Source organism: Scomber scombrus, chromosome 7, assembly GCF_963691925.1.
Source record: "Scomber scombrus chromosome 7, fScoSco1.1, whole genome shotgun sequence".
NCBI lineage: Eukaryota > Metazoa > Chordata > Actinopteri > Scombriformes > Scombridae > Scomber > Scomber scombrus.
Window position 1 is genome coordinate 6,715,264 of NC_084976.1, and position 20,235 is coordinate 6,735,498.

Genomic DNA, 20,235 nt, shown 5'->3' on the forward strand with positions numbered 1-20,235 from the left:
ACAGGAGCGAGACTTCTTGTGATTAGGTGCAAACTGAAGCAGGATTGCAAGAGATTGCTGCGGCTTGGAAAGGTGAAGGAGAATTGGAACAAACAGTACTTTCTCTCTCCTTTGCTCGCTTTTTTTCCTTCCTTTTTTGGGGGTGCTACTGAACTCTTTGGGCTGGCCCACGACTGTCATCAAATCTGTAATTCAGAGTGCCAACCGAGTAGAGATGGATCCAGCACCTGATGGTATAAGCACAAATAGTCTGTGCTCACTTCGATGCTCACATTCCTCTCTATAGGACTGAAATGAATATGTGGCATGAGGATGTTCATATTTATTTTATTTCACATTTTATTTCATTAATAATGCATCTGCACCTTTTTTACAATATAGACAGTATGTACAATCTAGTGATAATAATCGCCTTATAGTCCATGATAGGGCTTATGCATTAAGAACTTTCAAAGTTCAGCATGGAGTTGATGTTTTAGCATTATCAACGTTAATGAAATGCATTAAACCTTCATATTTTGTAACATAACCTTGAAAGCAGCACTACACCAAATTGGGAAATTTGGTACAAAAAATAGAGTTCCAGTTCTTGGAACTGGTGTCAGGTCCTTTTAAAAAAAGAAATGTTAAAAGTTATTAGTCTTCCTCCAGAATGGTTATTTCTGCCTGCCCACTCTCCCCAAGGAGGCACAGCAACTTCTTATATGCACTCCTGTTAAAGAGAGATGAAACAGTCACATTATTTGTCACGCTCAAAAAAAAAAAAAAAAAAAAAAAAAAAAGCATATAGCCACAGAACATTTCTAGCTCAGTATATAACACCTGCTTCATGTCTAGACAACTTAAAAATAGTTTAAAACAATGAATATTGTCTTTATAGCTTCCGGTATGATTCATGTGCTTGCTCACCTTAAGGTGGTGTTCTTTCCCAGTCCTCTCTTGTGTTCAGTGTTCCTCAGACTGAGAGACAGGTTGGGAATGAGAGCTTGAACCACAGAGGGATCTAAAACAGCCACTGTCTCCAGGACGCTGAAAACCTGCCTGTCGTACACTCCCTCATTCTCCTCCACGAATGACCTAAGAGCAATGAGATTACACAAACAATAAAAACCTTGAAGGATAAAAATTAAAGCTGTAATTAGTTTTACTCTATGCCCATAATGCCTATATTAGACTCTGTGCATCCTGAGTACAACTCAGCTGTAATACAGGTGCAGATATTTATCGCTAGACATTATTGTCAATTACTGTAAGACAGTGATCATCTGGTTGCACGGTCCCTCTGTCGATGCAGCAGCACAACGCTCCACCACAAGCTGTAAGGCATCTGTGCTTGTCTTCCTCACTGAAAAAAATAAAAATAAAAAAATAAATTATATATATATATATCATTAGACAGGGCTTGAGTGATTACTGTAAACACAATCAGGATAGTCAAAAAGTGTTTTTTTCTGCATAATTTACCACAAAGTGAGATTTGATGAACACTGTGCACATTGTAGTGATGCTAATATTTTTTGGGATATGTTTTGTCAACTATATAAATAAACATACATGAATGTTAGACCTTATATATCTTAAATAATTGCGGCAAAACTGTGGGTTGTTTACATTAATTTTATTCTCTTTGACATTATCAGAAGCTCTTATCCAGCCAGGATTTCGTCTATAAATGGGTGGAAGGGTGGTCTGTGGAGACACCCATTAATCTTCCCCAGAAATATGTGTTTATATAGAAAAAGTTCTCCCTCAGGCCCACAGTCCATTGAGTGAGTGTATACAGAAAAATCCTGAGCCCCACTAAACACCCAGTCATCTAAAGGATGCCACCTAACCAAAACTTGGAAAGCACCCAATGAGACCTGACTGATTTGTATAGAGAAGATGGCCACAAGAAAAGCTACACAACATAAGCCTCAGATTGTTTTGTGTGCTTATGTAGAAGCATGATCTTACCCTGCGGCTCATTGACCAGCATCACACAGCGCAGTAGAGCGGGGAGTGTTAGAGTGAGCAGAGCGGGGTCTGAGTCGCCGCTACGCCTCAGGAGCTCTAACAGGAACATGAGGACTGACGCTAGGCGAGGCGGAGGGGTGTAACCTTTGAACTGCAGGAAGCTCTCACTGTGAAATCAGAAATTGGAAAAAAAAACATTGGAAATCAAGAAGTCATATCAGTGACAATGCGGTTAGGTTCTGTATGATGAAATTAAAATTGAATCAAGCCTTAAAGCAGACCTCATCGTGAGATTTAGAGACCTACCAGAGCACCTCCAGGATGGTTCTTCTCAGTGTCGCACCCCGGGTGGTGGGGTTCGCCTCACAGGCAGCCAGTAGCACTGGGTGGTTGGCAATGATGCCCATGGAAGGTGAGGCAGGAAGGAAATGGTCCAGATATCTGCGGGTAACAGAGCGGAGCTGCTGCTTCAGGTACATACCCTGAGACTGAGACACACTGGAAGCCACCGACAGACCCTATAGGAGGATGAATTGATAAAGGAAACATCTGTACAAATAACTCACAGGTGATTGACTGAAGGCTTTTAATAATTAGGGTTACATTTCTATTCTACACTAAACATCTTGTGCAGGATGTGTGTGTTTGTGTGTGCGTGCAATATATGTTTGCCCTGACCTGTAGATAGAGTGGCAGGCTGTCTCTAAGAGCTTTGTCCTGTTGTGTGTAGTTGTGTGGAAGCAGCAGCCCGTCCACTATGCGGAACAGCAGCTGCTGGGCTTTAGAAGTGGCCAGCAGGGGGCTCCAGTGCTTCACTATGCAGCCTGGATCACGTCACGTAAAATAAAAACAGAGACAAACAGTGAGATACACAACTGTAATGATTCCTCCAGTGTGTGACCTGCACCACACTGTAAAAACAGTGAAGAAACAAAGCACTAATGAAGCTTTGCAAAGTGTTTAAAGTGTGTGAAGTGTATGAGATCTGCACCTACCAACAACTCGATAGGCCAGCTGCATTCCCTCTTGGTTCTTGCTGACTAAAGAGGGTTTAATGTGTTTCAGGATGTCACCAATATAGTCCAGAGCTTTGGTCACCATGGCTGAACGCTCAGACAAAACCTGCAGTCCACTGTACACACTGCCGACAGCCTGACACCAGGAGAAAGCAGATAAGGAAAGAAAGTCATGATAACATTTGCATGTAAATGCAGGCTGCCATAGAAGAGAGCAGATATGACAGTGATATGCTCACAATACATCACATAGTGTACGTTTATGTAAAGGTGCAGGGATGAACTTTACTCAGATATGTAGCGTACTGCATGCCTTATATGCACAACCCTTTATGTCTCAGATACATAAAGGTGTAAATCATAGATGTCTTATAGGAGCTCACAGCAGAATATTACTACTACTCAAAATGTCAAAGAAACTTTGTTGATACTGTGACAGTGTATCAGTCAACCTGCGAGGATCCGTTACCTTGACAAACATCTCCAGGGCTGACATGGGATCCGTCCTGGCAGCTGTGGGCTGGAGGCCAGCTCTCTGCAGAAGACTGTCCACCTCAGGCAGCCTCAGCACCAGTCGAGTCAGTTCGCACAACTGCTCCTCCGCGGCCCGGCCTGGAGGAAGGCAGGCACAAACACCGGGTGTTTAAATAATGATGTAATCCTTTATCTCTAATACAAGGCAGACATGGTAACAAGGTACAAGGTAACGAGCCTGAGGTTTTATCCTGCAAAAACATGACAAAATATTTACTATTTCCTTCCATGTTTGTTTTTTGGAAATTTCATCGAGGCAAAAATACTCTGGAGTTCAGTTGTGGAGGTGTAGAGGTATGGTCACAAAACCTATAAATACACTGCAATGTGTGAAACTTGTCGTAAATATATGTACAGTACATTTGGGTAGAACTGTAAAATTAAAAGTCGGGGTTACACCTGCCTGAAAACCATGATGCACCATAAAATTGCACCATTTGACAGTGAAGATTTAGATTCAGTGGCATCACCTGTTCTGCTATCAGATCCATCAGGGTTCTTGTTAAGGTGCTGCTGTAGAACACATCTGAACCAGGCCCTCACTGACAGACTCTGTGCCGAACCCGACACGCCGCCGCCGGAATCGTTGCTTAGTGAGGACACCAGCTCACTGGAAAAGACAGATTATCACGTGCGATTATTAAAGCTATTGAGTTTACTGATCTTTACTGTCGATGGAAATGTGAATGAATGTCAAGCGTTCAAGAAATGAGCTGCAAGTCCCTGATGAACAAACAAAGGCTGTGACAGAAAGAGGTCAAGGATGTGAGAACATATAAGCCAACATAACATGTTAAAATTCACATTATATGCCTGAAGTGGTCATCATTTTTGAATTCTGAAGTTACACAGTTAGTTTCCAAAATAGTAGAAACATTGAAAACTCATCTTTAAAGAGCTCCTCTCCTTCAGATTTCTCTTCAGAGTTGACGTGTGACGACTTACAGTTTTTAATGAGCCTGAAAGGATGGTGGGAGGTGAAAATTCCCATCTTAGGTGTGGTAATTTAATTAAAATTTGTTTCGCATTAATAAAAACCGTTACCTTATTTTATAAAATTCTATATTGGTGACAGTAAAAAAGAGAAAAGAAAAAGAGAGGTGAATGGAGGCTTGGCAGGCTGCTACTTTTAAACAATAAATAAATAACAAGAGTGTCCTTGTTCTGCCTTTATATTCTGGTCCAGCACCTTGGTATCACTTGGCACTGTCTGAGGATGACCTTTGAGGTTGAAACAGTCACGCTGTTTTGTGCCCTTGAGTGTATTTTTGAAGATGAGCTACATTTTGTATTCTGTTTAGAGGCGTGGGTTCAATTTCTTCATTAAAACCTAATTTCGTAATACCCAGGATACTCACCGCCTAATTTATTGATTAGGGGCTGCCCGATATACCTACAGGCCTTGTAGAAAACTAGTTTGTCGAGTGTTGTTCACCATTTAGGAAGTTTGGTACAGAACCAAACGCATCACCTGTGTCTGTCTGACCTGATGTGTTCCCATCAGCAGTGACCTGATAAAAATGTGGTGTAGTCACAGTGTTTAGATCTTTAAGGCTAACTGTACCTGTTCTGGAGCAGATGGGGAAGGTAGCGAGTCACCAGAAGTGGGTGAACCATGTCGTCCCAGCCGAAGCATTGCAGGATGGACTGGACTGGGCTGGGCTGAAGGTCCTGGGGGGCAGAGCTGGGCAGATCAAAGGCCAGCAGGGTGAAGCCTGAGGAGGTGAAATCAAGTTTATTATGTCTGAATTAGCAGGGGGTGGATGAATGTGCAGTGTGTAAAGCATGTGTCCAAAATTGCTTTTCTTTCCCATGTTCTCTGAATCTTTACACCCTTAAATCATGTTGAGCTTCTTTTTACTGGTTTAACCAATTTTCTCTTCCATTTTGCCATCCCACTTTCAAATTATCTCCCCTCATCCAAAATGACTACATCATTTCAAATTTCTGGTTATCAATAATTCATATTGGTTGAACTGTTCACAACTCCTTCCTGCTCTCTCCCATCCTGTCTTCCTGCAGCCCTTTCTTCCCTTCACTCAGTGTCTCTTTTCTCCCAGTGGGCGTAGCTGACCTGCAGCAGCATCTGCCAGCTGTGCTGGAGGGGTCTGGGAGAGGCGTAGGCTGCGGAGAAAGGGGAAGAAGTGTGCCCAGAGTGCCGCCGCGACCGCTAGGTGGCGCTCTTTCACCATACTGGTGGCAGGCGCCCAGGCCGAGGAGGGTGCTGACTGGACACCGCGCTGATGGACCCGTCTGGAAGGACACAGGAACACATACACACAGAAAGCACATAAACAAATCTGTCTGAAACTCCAAACATAGCACACTCTCTTGTGTACAACCCCCTCCCCCCTCCCCAGCTCCGCCCTCTACTTTCTCAAATCCTTTTGCTTTGCTCCCCCGTTTCTGTCTTTCACTCCTTCTTCATGTGTTTTCCCTCTCCTCTTCTCTCCTGGGGGATTACTGGGTGCGGCGGTGCGCTGCAGTGTGGAGCAGAGCGGAGTGGAGGTAGAGGTGGGGAAGGAGAGAGGAGGATATCATAGGCATAGAGAGGAGCCTAATGCTGATCCCCTGTACACAGACTATACTTTGGCTCTCCTGGCTCATCCCTGGCCCTAGCCCCAGCCGCTACAGCAGCCCCACAGTGGCTGGCATTAGCCCAGATAAGCAGCTGAAGGAGCTGTAATCTCATTTAGACTGGAGATGATCCTCCTGTCCCCCTCGTTCGCCCGGATGGGGGTGCAGGGATGCGGGGGGTTGAGGTGTGCTGGGGAAAGGAAAGGATAGAGGAACTAGATACACCCCCCCTCCCCCCTACCTCCCACCCCACACACACACATATACACACACTCTCTCCTATCCTGTCCTCAACCACACACCACCACTGCCATGGTACACGCACGCACACGCACACCTCAGCGGTGCCTTCCCTTCCAGCAAGGTTGCATCTAATCCAGAGAGAGCTGAGACAATCGATTAGAGTCTGAATTCATTAGCCTCGTTACTACTGCGGAATGGGCCTTTCACACCCATCAACCCTCATTGTACAAGACATCGTCAGAGACCCCACTTAATCCTCCTCACTGCGGCTTCTTACAACGTGTACACACAAACACACACACTCACGCTGAACGCCTACACACCATTAGGGACCCCGTTTAACCCTCCCCACCCCCCCAGCTGCATGCAAAATTACAGAAACACGTCAAACACACCCAGGCACCAACTGACACAACTTCATGTCCATCCATCTGTTTCAGAAGGTTGGGATGGATCTGACTGCCACTGAGACCATGTACATAAAAGGATTTCTATGTTCTTATGGAAAAGAGGGGGTTATATAAATTTGACTTTTGGTCACATGTTACATCCAGTGTCTGTTTGGTGCATTGGTTTATCTGGTAAGGCGTGTAGAACAGCACCTGCCTCTCCCTCATCGTCTAGTAGATCTTCACTCCTTACCAATCAGCCAGAAAGAAATTAGACACGATAATATAATAATGTCATTTGCAATCATTTAGGGATACTGTCAGAAAAATGACTCTAAACAGTTTTAAATAGTCCAGTTTTCCAAAACATTAACCTTGTAACTGGTGGCACATCTTTTTTTCTTTTCTTCCAGTGGAGCATCAAAGGTGCCCATGTCTTATTAGATACACTGGATGATACAGGAATAAGAATGATGTGAGTTTGGGGTACATCCTGTCAGGAAAAGGGCTTCGAAAACTTATGGAGAACCCTCTGAACTGCCCCGCTTACATGTTTGATGTTAGAGAGGAGAGCACAGGAGGGCTGGTAAAAATCAACTTGTAGATGGAGTAATGATTTTGGTTATGCCAACTGAGATACTGACTGGCAAACTGTTGGGATCGAGCTGAACTATACTTCTAGAAATCCTGATTAGCTGGTACATTTTAAACTTATGTAGAATTTATTAAATTCCCAAAAAATGCTTTATTATGAAACCTACTTTATTTCACAGTTTATGATTTTTGTTTGTACTTCCTTACACATCTTACATATGGACTGGGATTGTATTGGTGTGGCACAGTTTTGGAGATAGTTATCTTCCACTATCTCATTTACCTAACATAGAAATACCTTGTTGCCCTAAATTATTACTATGAAATTATGATGTTGTCAGGGCAGGAATTAGGTTTTGAAAACTAAAGGCACTCTTTGGTGATGGAGACACATACATGTTGATCAGTGTATGTGGTTATACTGTATTGGCTTCATCAACGCAGTGGGTAAGTTTAAAAGATGCAGTAAAAGCAAATAAAAATTTAATGTGTAACTGATTCCTACCTACTGATCTAAGTTTCTCATCAGTAACCGAACAGTAGTCGTCCTTGACTATGAAAAGAAAGGCTCAACACTCACTAAAAGGTCTTAATGATCACAAAGGAAAACGCTTCACAGGGAAGCTCGTATTTTATCAAGCCAAGGAGACGGGGATTAATTGTTTGTGCCGAAAACAGATCCAACAGGGTGTGCCAGTGCCAGCTCACCTCATCAACCGGAGACACCCCCACCCTCCCCACAGCACAGGGTCATGGGAAGGAATAAAACTGAGGAATTATGCCTGGGATTGGCTCCTTGCCTCTGCGCCGTGGCGATGGCTATCAAGGGTGAATATTCGGACCCTCCGCTGCCTCAGCCATTGGCAGAATAATTCTCTTAATGTGTGCAGATTCCACACAGCTCTTAATAGACATAATGATGCACAGGCTAAATTTGCCAGGCTACATAATTACCCATTAATTGTGTCACAGAAAAGGCATTAATCACAAAGAGATACCGAGAATTGCCAGAGCGAAGAATTATGTTTAATTTGGCGGTACGGACTGGAGAGGGAGAGCATAGTATTTTTTTATTTGGTTAAATAGGTCAGTGTGGTCCGGGCCATAACACAGAGGTCCTCTGGGAGTTCTCTTCTTCTTCTCTCTCCTTGGCCATTAATGTGCAAATGTGTGCCCTCCAACCCCGAGATCTGAGATGGGAAGTTAGGGAATTAGCTAAGCTAACGAGATGCCGTGTTAGGGGAGCCAGGCGTTGAAATAAGAGAGTACACTTAGGTTAGTGTTTCACTTTAGGTGTGTGGGCAGGTGTGTGGGTTTGTGTGTGTGTGTTTGTGTGTGTGTGTGTATGTGTGTGTGTGCAGGGTGGAGAGGGCTGAATGTATACACTGGAGAATTAAAGCAATCATACACCTACATGATCGGTGAGAAGGCTCCGTAACACTTCACTTTACATTGTCCTTATTCTAGTGTTTCAGCTCATTTATTAACCTTTTATAAGGAGAGCAGGTATACAAAGGCAGAAGCAGTGATACTTTCAGGGCTTATTAACCTCCACATTAACATATATTATTTCTAGGGGCAAGAAACTATTCAAGAAATACATACATATTGAGAAATACATAGTATGTCATATGTCTGTATCGAATCTTAAATCTTTCTTGTTATTAACTGAAATGCGTCTTCATTGAAATTCACCAACTACTACATCTGGCATTGATTGCTTGCTCAGATTTATACTCCTCACTGATTTTTGATCATGCCGTTTCTGATTTAAAGCTGCGCTAATCAATATTTTTATATAAACAATGGATGAAATGACCACATATAATTGTATAATATGAAAAGGGTCACTTGTATCGACTAACACAAAGAGAATTACATTTTATGGCCCTCAACTTTACGGTTTTGGTTCACTCATCAACTTAAAAGAAGACAAAGACAAAGTTAACAGTTAGCTGATGATCACAGTAGAGCATTTAGCTGCTAAAGCAACCAAAACAGAGCTTAAAAAGGTTAGGAGGTTAGGAGTGAACATTGGATTTACGCTTTACCAGATAAATGACTGAATAAACTAAACAGTTTGCTAACATGTTTGCAACATAAGGGGATAATATTTCAATGTTGTGTTTACAGCTTTACAGAAAGGTTAAAACTATATTCTTTAACTCAGATAAATCCACAGTGAAAGATCACACATCATCCCTCACTCCATAACCTTCCAGTCTCACCTGACTTCTATCTGCTGTCGCCTCCATTCCCTCCTTTAAATCTCCAAATAAACAGCCACTGTTTCGGCTGTGGCTCTCTGACCTTCAGCTGGGGTCGTTCATGTAACCAACACCCGTGTCCTACAGTTGAACCGGTCCTGACGCCCTACTGACCACAGTCTCTCAACACACCCACAGCACTGCTGCCGTCCCCATGAAGACAGGAGGGTCCATGGAGGGTCCCATGGGCTCGTAACTCTACTCAGGGCTCCACCAACACCTGGTGAGGGTGACCTGGGGGCTACTCAGCCTCCCGAGACTAAGAGGGGCCTCAATGCAACACAGGGTCTTTACAGACGCTCATGCCCGCTGACAGGACAATCCCCCTTTTGTCAGAGGACTGAGTGGACTCTGAGCTGGCAGCGTCGAGAAGAGCAGAGGGGATCACTCTCCTCTGCTTTAGCCACTTATCAGATTTTAATATAAGCTTAGTTTGGCCTGGGCCAGAAAACATTTGTCTGAATGTGTGGACTATCTGAGAGGGAGCAGCTATCAGTGAATAAAATGAATACCTGTGAGCTGGTGAATATTTATAGCAGCTCTCTCACCTGAGCTGGCTGAGGACGATCTGCAGGAAGCCCAGGGCGGAGTTCAGTTCTGATTGGCGGCAAGCAGGCATCAACCAATCAAACCCTTCGTTGAGCAGCTTTTCCTCTGATAGGGTGAGACTGGTGCTCATCTCGAACACCTCAGCCACACCCTCCAGGTATGAGCCAAGGGGCCCCCAGAGGGCAAGTCTGCGAGAGACCTCCGTGGTCTTATTGTAGAACTCCTTGGCTATCTCATTAAAGGAGGAGGCCAGCCAGCTAGCCTGGGCACCAACATCCAGACCCCTCTCCTGGAATAAAGATCACATGATGTCAAATTTCTTGAAAGCAAATTAAATTCAGTAACTTTTTTTCTCCAATTAGTTAACATACCTGGAATAACAACAGCATTGAGAGTTGCCCCCTCCAGACCAGGGTACGGTGTCCAGGGGGGCAGTTAGAGGGCAAGAAGCTCAGCAGCTCACAGGCTCTGCTGGCCACATCCTCCAGCTCCATCTGCCTTGCTACCACCAAAAACAGCAGCAGGAAGTTCATGAGGCCTGCCTCCGACAGTTCCTGCATCTTCTTCGTGGAGAACTTTGAGTAAATCCTGAAAACAGAGAACAAAAAAGAGATGAAAGGATTGTGTTTTTAAAACATGGTACATGAGATGGACTGTTTAAAAAGGGTTACAGTAAGAGAACGAGAGAAAGATCATCTACTGTTCGCAGCATCAATTCATTTGAGGCAATAACATATTTAAATTGTGTTTTGTATTTTTTGTTTTTTTTAAAAGCCAATTTAAATGTTTCTTTACTTCTACTGACCAACTCTTGGGAGGTGATTTGTTCTTCTGAAGCCCCTGACTTTAAATGCTGACTAACTCAACTTTCCACCCCCACCGTGCACCCCACCACCTGCCTCCATCACCCTTCTCAGCTCCAGGGGAGAGGCTTGGCTGCCCTGCCCGGCCTATGTGTGTCTGCCCATGTGTGTGTGTTTGTGTGTGTATATGTGTGTGAGAGAAAGAGACACAGAAAAAAATGAGAGAGAGAGAGAGAGAATAAGAATGGAGAACCACCCAGCACGCTGTTAGATCGTGCGGGCACTGTGGAGAAATGCCTTTAAAGATCATGTTAAATGTCAGAGACACTCAGACACACAGCAGTAGGCGCTTGGTCCCTCTCTCTACAGCCAAACCAATTTACTGCAACACCAGAGAGAGATCAATAAAACCACACACACACACACACGCACACACACGCACGCACACACACACATCCAGCTTGCTGTTTGCTCGCCTGGCAGGAAAACACAGAAGGCTAGAGCCCACCCCTCCTTCCTCCTCTCCTCTCTCCCCCCTCCCCAACCCACCCCCAAACACAGATGCAGCCCACACAGGTGAGTGGAGCTGCTGCTTGGGTCAAAACACAAACAGTGAGCATACCAAGACAAACTCTGAGTAAGAAGTATGACTGATATAAAAAAAGAGTAGAGAAAAAAACGAGAAAGGAACTGAGACAGACCAGGTTAACACTGGAATCAGCTTAGTTACACCCACAGAGGACTATAAAAGGAGAAGGTGGCCAAGCATGTAGTGTGAGGGGAGGGAGATTTAAATAGATGAATGGGTAATATGTAACAGGGATATAAGCAGCGTGCTGGGAGGCAGCAGTTGGGATTTTCTATGTTCTCCCAACCTGTCTGTCTGTTTGTTTATTCCGGACAGCTTTTTTTTCCGGAGGCGAGCAGATGCTCCTCACTCCTGGCGTTGGGAGATCAACATGCTTGCAGTCGATCCCATTAATGCGGTCGTCGCGGGTGTCCCGCAGAGCCCGGCCAGGAGTGGGAACGCTGCCGAAAACGTTGTAGCGATACAGTCGGCACGCCTCATGCCTCCTGAGGGGGGGGTAGTGGTGATAGTTTTGGTGGAGGGAGGTAGGGGAGCGGGGGAGGGAATCTGGACCTGTCCCAGCCTAGTATGGCTGTTGCCAGACTGCCTACCATCCACATCCCCCCTCCCTGCTGCTCCCCCACCACCCAAGCTCCCCTCTCTCTATCCGTGTTGGAAACCAACACAGCTTCGTTAAGGCGAATTAACCGCCACGCTCGTTAGCTAATTAGCCCCCATGTCTGCAGTGCTACTGAGCACATTCCAGACAGAGGGAAGTCATTAGGCGGATTTATCTACGGCTGCCTCTCGCTGGCGCCCAGCCGGCCTGGGATATAGGATGGTCCAGCGCTCGGTTCTGATGTGCTCGTCACGTCAGCTTCTGATCTTTTCTCTCTTCTTTCTTACTTTCCTTCACAAAGACACACACACATACACACACTCCCTCCCTCCCTCCCTCCATCCAACGGCCTCACACACTCTGAAACCATGTCACCGCTATAGGGAGCAGGTGCAGCGTGTGCATCAGTAGGAGGCTCCTTGGCTCTGGTCTGTGCTGAAGAGCAGGTGGTTGACTCCTGAGACACCTGCTCCACTGGGGGGTCTGAGTAAATATCAAAGATGCACTGGGAGACTGTGGTGCACCTGGCACACACACAAACAAGACTGAAATGCATGATAGTGTGCAAACACACATGTTGTTTGTGTATTCATGCAAGTATGCATCTACACAGACACAAATCCAAACAGCCAACTAGACACATCGCACATTAGAAGATCAAGGGGAAAAAGGAATCTTACAAGTCTGATGAGTAATTATTTCTCACATCCACTACTCCATGTTTGCCTCTTAACGCCTACAATACATAATGTATATGGCGATGTGAATGTGAAGGAGTGAGAACTACAAAGCTTCCCAGAATTCTCTCCATCCTTACCTTCCTTTGATCTGTCTCTGTGGGACTCCACCAGCCCTGTCCTGGCCGAGGCACAGGGCCAGCACTCGCAGGAAGATGTGGAAGGAGTTGGCTGAGCGGTAGAGCTGGGTGTGTCCGGGAGAGTAGAGGGGAGAGGGGGAGCAGCAGCTGCGGGCCTGCTCCAACAGAGCCAGGGGCGTCTTGCACAAAGTGCCCAGGCCAGACACCCCGAGCCAGGGCACTGTGAATGAGGTGCTCTGGGGTGGAGGGACAGAACATAATGTCAATGAAGAGGTCATGGTGATAGCGATAGAGGAAAATGTGTTGAAAATGTTGCCTCTACTACTGCATGACCAATTAAAACCTATTTAATTACATGACAAAGAGTCAGAAGTGTGTCAATAAAATACATAAAAATGCAACAAATATGATTCAATTGATAAAAATCTAAGACTCTTTAAGTGCTGCTATTAGAAGAATATTATTAGATAGCAACACGAAAGAAGTGGTGGTTTAATTTATATTACACAAGTGAGGTAAACTGGCTAAATGGTCTGTAGCAGATAAGCTTAAAATGAAACAACATATCAAATTTGAGCAACTTTTCACATCTGTGTTACATTTAACCTCACCAGATTCCTGCTGTAGTAGTCCCAGAGGATGGAGACGGCGGTGGTGCTGGGCCCCCACAGCAGACACAGACTGAGACAGCAGTGCACGTGCGTCCTGACCTGCTCCTCTGCTAGACCTCCCTGTTAACACACAAACACATATGTTGCAGTTTAATTTAATAAACATCTATTTTAATAAAAAAGGAAAGCAACTCTCTTTTGATATGTTTGAATGGTAAAAAATGAATCTGTGAATAGAAACGGACCTTGGGGTTACAAGTTAACTTGAGCAACTCTTCCACAAAAGTCCAGTTATCCTCCAGATGTTTCTGTGGGTGATAGAATCGAATGATGCTTTCACAAACAACTATTAAAAAATGAATATCGGCAAAATGAGTGAAAAGTCACTGTGTTGCCTGCATTCATATTTGAACATGAAAGCATCGTAGCAAAAAGATGTGAAAACGCTTTAATATGTATGCCCAGCTTCATCTTAATGTGTCAATATTGTGATTCTCAGTCTCTTACCTCATTTTGGATTGTGCCATTACGGCTGTACTGTCCTAACATTGCTAACTGAGTGACCAGCCACCATGTGAATCCCAGAGGGTCCTTGCAGTGTTTGGGGAGGCCACTGAACTGCTCTGCTGCAGGCTTCCCTGAAACCAGAGGCCTCAACAACAAGTTCATATAGCTCCAGAAAGACTAGAAGAAGAGAGGGAAATATATATATGGTTAATTTAGTCAGAACAGTCAGTTTTTTTTTGTTTTTTGTGTGTGATTGTGACATGTGTGTATTTGTGTTACCTGTGTGTGTAACACTTTATTCCTGTAGTCCAGGAGGTGCATGATTAGGATCCACAGCTCTTTGGTGCAGGAGCAAAGGTAATGATGGCTGCTGAGAGCCTCTGTAGGCCTCACCTACAAAATGAACGGGGACCATTTAATACCAGAAGCTCCCATGAAGGCGTGACATGAAGATTATATTTTATACTGAATTATTGTTTGATTACATTTTATAGCACTATAATACTGAGGATGCAACATATATGCTGTTTTGGACAACTTTCCATCCTCCAAATAACATAGAAATACCACAGCAACAGCAAGATGTAGTGAGTTGAAGCTAGCCACCCACCTTGCTGTATTTGCCTATGGCCAAACCAGTAAGGTCACACAGCAGACTGCACAGGTGCTCTTCAAACAGACTGGCATCAGTCAGGTTCTCTCCCGTCAGGTTCACAAACTGGTGGGCGTACACCACCTGGCCTGGGCAGGAGAATAGGTGAAATTACTAAAAGCTTATGTCCATGATAATGACTCACTGTGAGCTGAAAGTCCGAAAATGTTGTCCCTTGAACGAGCTGTTAGGTGTCACATAGCAGTCAATGCACAACCATTCAAAGTTCTTTGTATGAAAGAGAGAATTCTGTTATTGTATCTATGCAACAACTCCACATTTTCACTCCCATAATAAGTTTTTAAGTGCTCTAAAGTGCCACTTCAACACAAATTCCAGTACAAAAACTGTAAACTTTAACATAACACAAGCAACATCTCACAAGTAAATATCTTAAATGCTTCATCTCCTATGTGAGCATTCTGTTGCAAAAGCCGAACACATACCTTGCATCTTGTGGCTGAGCAGGTGAAGGATCTCCAAGACGGACCAGTGAGTGTCAAGATGAAGATGTAACAAATGCCAAGAAGGAGGAAAAATCTGTGGGAGAAATAGAAATTGCAGTTCAGTGCCAAAGTAGAAAAAATAATCGTAATATCTTTTAAACTTTTACTAATCAGCTCTGAGTGGGAAGACACGTAGTTAAAAAAATAGTTCATATGAATAATTCTATTACTTTGTGTTGCTGTGGCAAATTCTGCATTAACTACAACTGACATCATTTTGTTCTTCAACCAGTAACTAATATGTAGCCGTACCTTTCCCTGGTTCTGGATAGTGAAGGCACTCTGAATGTTGGCAGGCAGGTCTTTGAGTCGTCCTGTGAGGAGAGTGATGCCAAACAGCTCCTCCAGAAGAGCAGAGGGGAGCTCACCCTCCAACTCCTCATAGGGGTGTGATGGATCTGCATCCAGAGTGCTGGAAGCTTTGAGGTATCTGGACAGAAAAATAAAAACATGCATGTCTAAATAAATAAAAGAGAAAGTGAAAAGGGCACCATTTGTTTATGGTGGGTGTTAAATTTGAAATTATTTATGCATTGGTGTATTTGTTCAGACTTCACTAATTACAAGTAGAACATGCTGAGTGAGTGAGTGAGTGAATGTGAGAGTGTTATAATATAGAATTACCTGTGCAGGAAGACTTTCACATACTGAAGAAAGGAAACACACTGTTGCCTGAGCTCCTCTGCTTCATAGTGGAGGTTGCCTGCTTGACCTAAAACACAGCAGGGTTTTTGTGGGTAGTAGTTATGATTCTGGTGTTAAAAAATACACACTCAAAAATAACTCATTTGTTGAAACAGTTAGCCACAACTGAACCTCAGTAAAGCACACTATTACACCTATGTTCATATTTTATTGTTTTTTAATTGGTTAAAGCAAATTGGTAAACTGTTACCCAGTGAAGCTAGACATGTACTTCAGTGAATTGAAAAAAACACTGAACCTATGAGACTGACAAATGATCCAGGCTGGACTCACTGGGGCTGCCACATGTGATGGGTTCTGCTGTTGCCACAGAGGGTTCGACTGAGCCAGATGGAGGTGCTTTATTTGAAGCCGGATCTCACAATTTCCCAAATTTATGGCAGAATCTGATTAACCGCAGTGGTGCTCCAATCCTGACCTAACAGTCCTCAAGCGGTGGGCTTAACTCCTACTCTATCCCGCTGCTGCCCTTTCTGCTAATCATTAACTTACAAGCCGTATGCGTATTGTCTTCAGCAAGTTCGACATCTCCTCAGGAGACTGTTGCCTTGTGAAAACTAATTTCTCCTGGCTGACATTAAAGCTCACTGGTTAGACCACCTGCTTCTTAACTAAAAAGGTCTGAGATTCAACCCACACTTAAGCCAATGTGATTAAAATGTTCATAATTTGGAGTTGGCTGAGTTTGACACTGGCTGATAAGCATACTGAACCTTTCTTTTCATTTATTTTCCCCTTTGTAGATGAAAATGTGAGCTAAACTTCACTCTCTGAACATGATGTGTTAAAAGCTCAATGCTCTGTTTACACCATCACAACTGTGACTATTTGTACATGAATCTACATGTAAATGAAAATCTGGGGCTCACACATATGGTGTTGTTTATGTATGCAAATAATGGCTTACTGTGTGGACAAAATACTGATATTAAAGACTAAAAGCCTGCCAATTAGCTGGACTGTATAATCAGGCTTACCAAAGTCATGTGAGCCGGACTGTACCAAGGTCTCCAGTCTGTAAATCTTTTGTCTGAAAAATAACAACAAGCAAATAAAATCAGTGACATGCATGTGCATGAGCCACAGCGGACAGTTTTCTTCATCACAGATTAGGCCTACGGAGAAAAAAGCTCTGTCAAGAACTGTACAATAACGAAATTTGTGCAACCATGGAAAATGAACTTAAACTAATTTTAGAAATGTACTTATCTTAAAAGCAAACTTAAGAGGGATTCACATCTTGGCTTACCTGAATAGGCCAAAGAGAAGCTTTGTAGATTCCACCAGTGCCATCTCTGTTACCCACGGAAAGCCAAAGAGCTCCACTGTGTCTGTCTCATACTCTGTAGGGGCCGGATCAAGACGCAACAGCAACCTAAAGATTCATTCATATCAGTGAGACTTCATTTACTACATGTCCCCCCACTAATGACACTCATGCGGCCATCTCATTATAGTGAAGGTGACTGCTACTTCATTTGTTCTGCTCAAAGCATCAAAAACGGACTTTTCAAGAAAAATCAGGATAATGTCCCAGATAATCTGGATAATCTAAAGATGTTTCACCTCTAAGTGGGAAAATATGTTTTTTGTGATTAGGCTGAAGTGACTGTACCGTTTCAGGGAGCCTCTAGCAGTGTATGACTCTACTGACAGTGCTCCAGCTGGATCATCCTTTGTTTCAGAGCAGCAGAAATACGGTGGCTGGGCTGGGGTCGGCTCACACAGGCTGTCTGATGCGAAGGGGGAAACTGGTGGGGTGAGGGACTGGCTGAAGTCGTCTGCCATGCTGTCAGTAGTGATCCCTAGCACCTTTAATGACAAAACACAGTGATGAGAAATAAGATAGTTACTAAAACAGAGCTAGCATGTTGCAGAAGGCACCAAAAGAAGTAAAAAGCATTTACATTTTGTACAGAAGAGAATGACTAGGTAAAAAAAATTGAATATTAGTTGTTACATGATTAAAGTAGAATATTCAATACATATTATAACGTTATACTAGAAGTAATGCTGCAAACGGCAAATCATTACAAACACAAATGCACAAAGTAGCGTTACAGGTCGGAGAGGAATCTTAAGTGTTAAATCAAACAAAAACTGCCATCATTCAGCAGACAATCGAGGTATGTGATAACTCACTTGTGTAAAATCTTTCAATTATTGTTGCCTTGTTTCTAAACTAGCGTTAGTAACGTTAAATGTCCACATGGGTGACATAACAACAAGCCACTTCATTACTGCATTTAAAAGGACACGTGTGTCAAATGACCTGCAGCACAGATGAATACACTTTACAATGTGTGTATTTGCCAGTAAATAAGGCTACATCATTATTATGTTAGCAATAACTAGCTATCGGCGTCTGCTTGTGTTGACTGCAGTTAGCGTTGTAAAAGAGGTAGCAGGATTTCTAACAGGCAAACTAAACACAATAGAGCACGCAGGAGGACAAATATCATTAAAACATTGACAAACCTTGTATTTATGCCTCTGATTCGGTTTAATAATCCGTAGTTTTAAAGCAAAGTAGGAAGACTACACAGCTGTCATGACGCCGTTGTTTGGGTTTTCGGACTCTCCCGCGCGTTGACATTACGCATGCGCCATCTAACCCCGAGCTCTGTGATTGGACGAAAGTTTTTCAGTAGGCGTGGCTCTGTGGACTCCAGCTGCATAAAACAGGAGGTCTCACTACAACTCGGGTTCTTCGTCGGATTCTTTCTTCACAGGTAAAGTATGCTGCCTCTTCGTGTCTGTCCCGCAGTCTGGTGCTCTTTTCAACTCCTTTTAATTCGTAAGACATTTATAAAACAGGCAAGTTATAAATGCCTTCTGTCAACCACTTACACTGTTGACCACTGTTTGCACCCTCATAAGTCTTTAGTCTTTTAATTACAAAGTTTAAAAAAAAAAATGCGTATGTTAACATAGCCTAGGCAGGCTTTATTTTATTATACGTTTTATTCACACCAAAAAGGTATGGCCTATGACACGTATGTAACAATACACCCAACAAACACTGCTCCATAATGGTTTAATTATTAGCATAAACACAGTTAGCATGTATTAATTGCTAGAGAAGCAGCTCCATGACTTTTTTCCACAGACTGGTGTCAACTTCTTGTGTCCTTCAGTCTCACTGCAGGTGTCCCGCCCAAATGAATACAAACTACTGCAGCGTTTTATGTTGAATTTTATCCACGCTAACCCTAATTTCCATATGCAGATCTGTCTCTCCCAACAGTCCCTCTCGCCATCACACCATTTCTTGCATTCTAATGCATTCTCACATCTTTACAAAATCACCCCTCTTCCGCCACACGCCGTGGATGTGCTCGTTTAGTCGACTTACAATTCGTGATTTCTGCACGTTTGTCTTGTCCAGTGAGGATATGCACGATAGATGCGGCGTTTTGCATGCTCTCATTTGCACGTTTTATTACCAGGAGTGAGTGGAGACAATAAAACATGGACGCGTCGGGAGATCTTTTTTTCCTTTACGATACACCGAGCTCCCGTCTGTCTGTGTGAAGGCTCTGTCGCCTGGAAGGGAAAGGTAAATGTTTTTTTTTCCTCCTCTCTCTTCCTAAGCTACAAACCCATTCAGTCCTTTCTATGCACTGTAGTAGACGGAGGGAGTGAGATTTGAACCTGTTTCATCTCCCCCTCCCCTCGCCCTCAGATGAAACGTCGTTTCCAGTCTTTCATGCACAGGGACCTGGCTGGATTTTGTCTATGAACTATCACCACAATACAAGAGGCAATACTTAACTATTGATGACTGAAAACTTCATTCAGATCATTTTCTAGACGCATGTTTTAATCCACCCATCCTTTGTCTGGACCTAGATATGAAAGGCATTGTCTAATAGATGTAAATTATTAATTAAATCATGTTAAGGTAATAACCTGTGTATTGTGACTGCTTCAGCCTCTTCAGGCTTCCAAACAGACTTCATCAATGAGAGAATAATGTCTGCTTCTTAGTGATAACTACGCTGATAGACTACTACAGAGCCAACAACTGTAAACTAAGATAATAGTCACAACTACACAGGTGTTTTCCATTTCTGTCTGCAGCTTGTAGTGAGACAGGGTAGACTTTTTTTTTTTCTCATGAGACATTTAGACTTGGGAAAGTAGAGAAAGCACAGGTGCAACTAATAACATAAATTAGATGTCCTAAGTGATGTCAGTGAGCCAGCATGCATAAAAGATATAAAGTAAAAGATTGCACACTGAAAGCCAATGCAGCTGTTATGAATATCATCAGGTACACCTGTGCTTTTCCTGCTATGACATACCCAAATGTGAAAGGG

General features: G+C 43.4%; 1 protein-coding gene across 1 annotated transcript; it reads right to left on the minus strand.

Moving 5' to 3' along the window:
* Positions 1 to 636: 636 nt before the first annotated feature.
* On the minus strand, positions 637 to 17,701 carry mms22l (MMS22-like, DNA repair protein). The gene is made up of 25 exons (XM_062422914.1): positions 17,529 to 17,701; positions 17,163 to 17,288; positions 16,891 to 16,943; positions 15,833 to 15,920; positions 15,461 to 15,638; positions 15,149 to 15,242; positions 14,661 to 14,791; positions 14,330 to 14,443; positions 14,051 to 14,227; positions 13,789 to 13,851; positions 13,544 to 13,663; positions 12,933 to 13,168; positions 10,497 to 10,713; positions 10,125 to 10,414; positions 5,581 to 5,759; positions 5,071 to 5,221; positions 3,977 to 4,116; positions 3,442 to 3,584; positions 2,952 to 3,108; positions 2,635 to 2,780; positions 2,263 to 2,474; positions 1,957 to 2,123; positions 1,249 to 1,345; positions 910 to 1,077; positions 637 to 712 (listed from the first exon to the last, which is right to left on the minus strand). Exons 1-25 carry the CDS (start codon positions 17,699 to 17,701, stop codon positions 637 to 639), a joined length of 3,696 nt encoding a protein of 1,231 aa, XP_062278898.1.
* Positions 17,702 to 20,235: the final 2,534 nt, after the last annotated feature.

What these genes read in the sequence shown, in the direction of transcription:
- mms22l (XM_062422914.1), bottom strand. Translation starts at nt 17,701, where the DNA reads ATGGCAGACGACTTCAGCCAGTCCCTCACCCCACCAGTTTCCCCCTTC. An exon ending in CCCTGGAGATGTTTGTCAAG is followed by an intron (nt 3,109 to 3,441) that starts GTAACGGATCCT and finishes TCCTGGTGTCAG; the next exon opens with GCTGTCGGCAGTGTGTACAG. An exon ending in GCTGGTCAATGAGCCGCAGG is followed by an intron (nt 1,346 to 1,956) that starts GTAAGATCATGC and finishes TATTTTTTTCAG; the next exon opens with TGAGGAAGACAAGCACAGAT.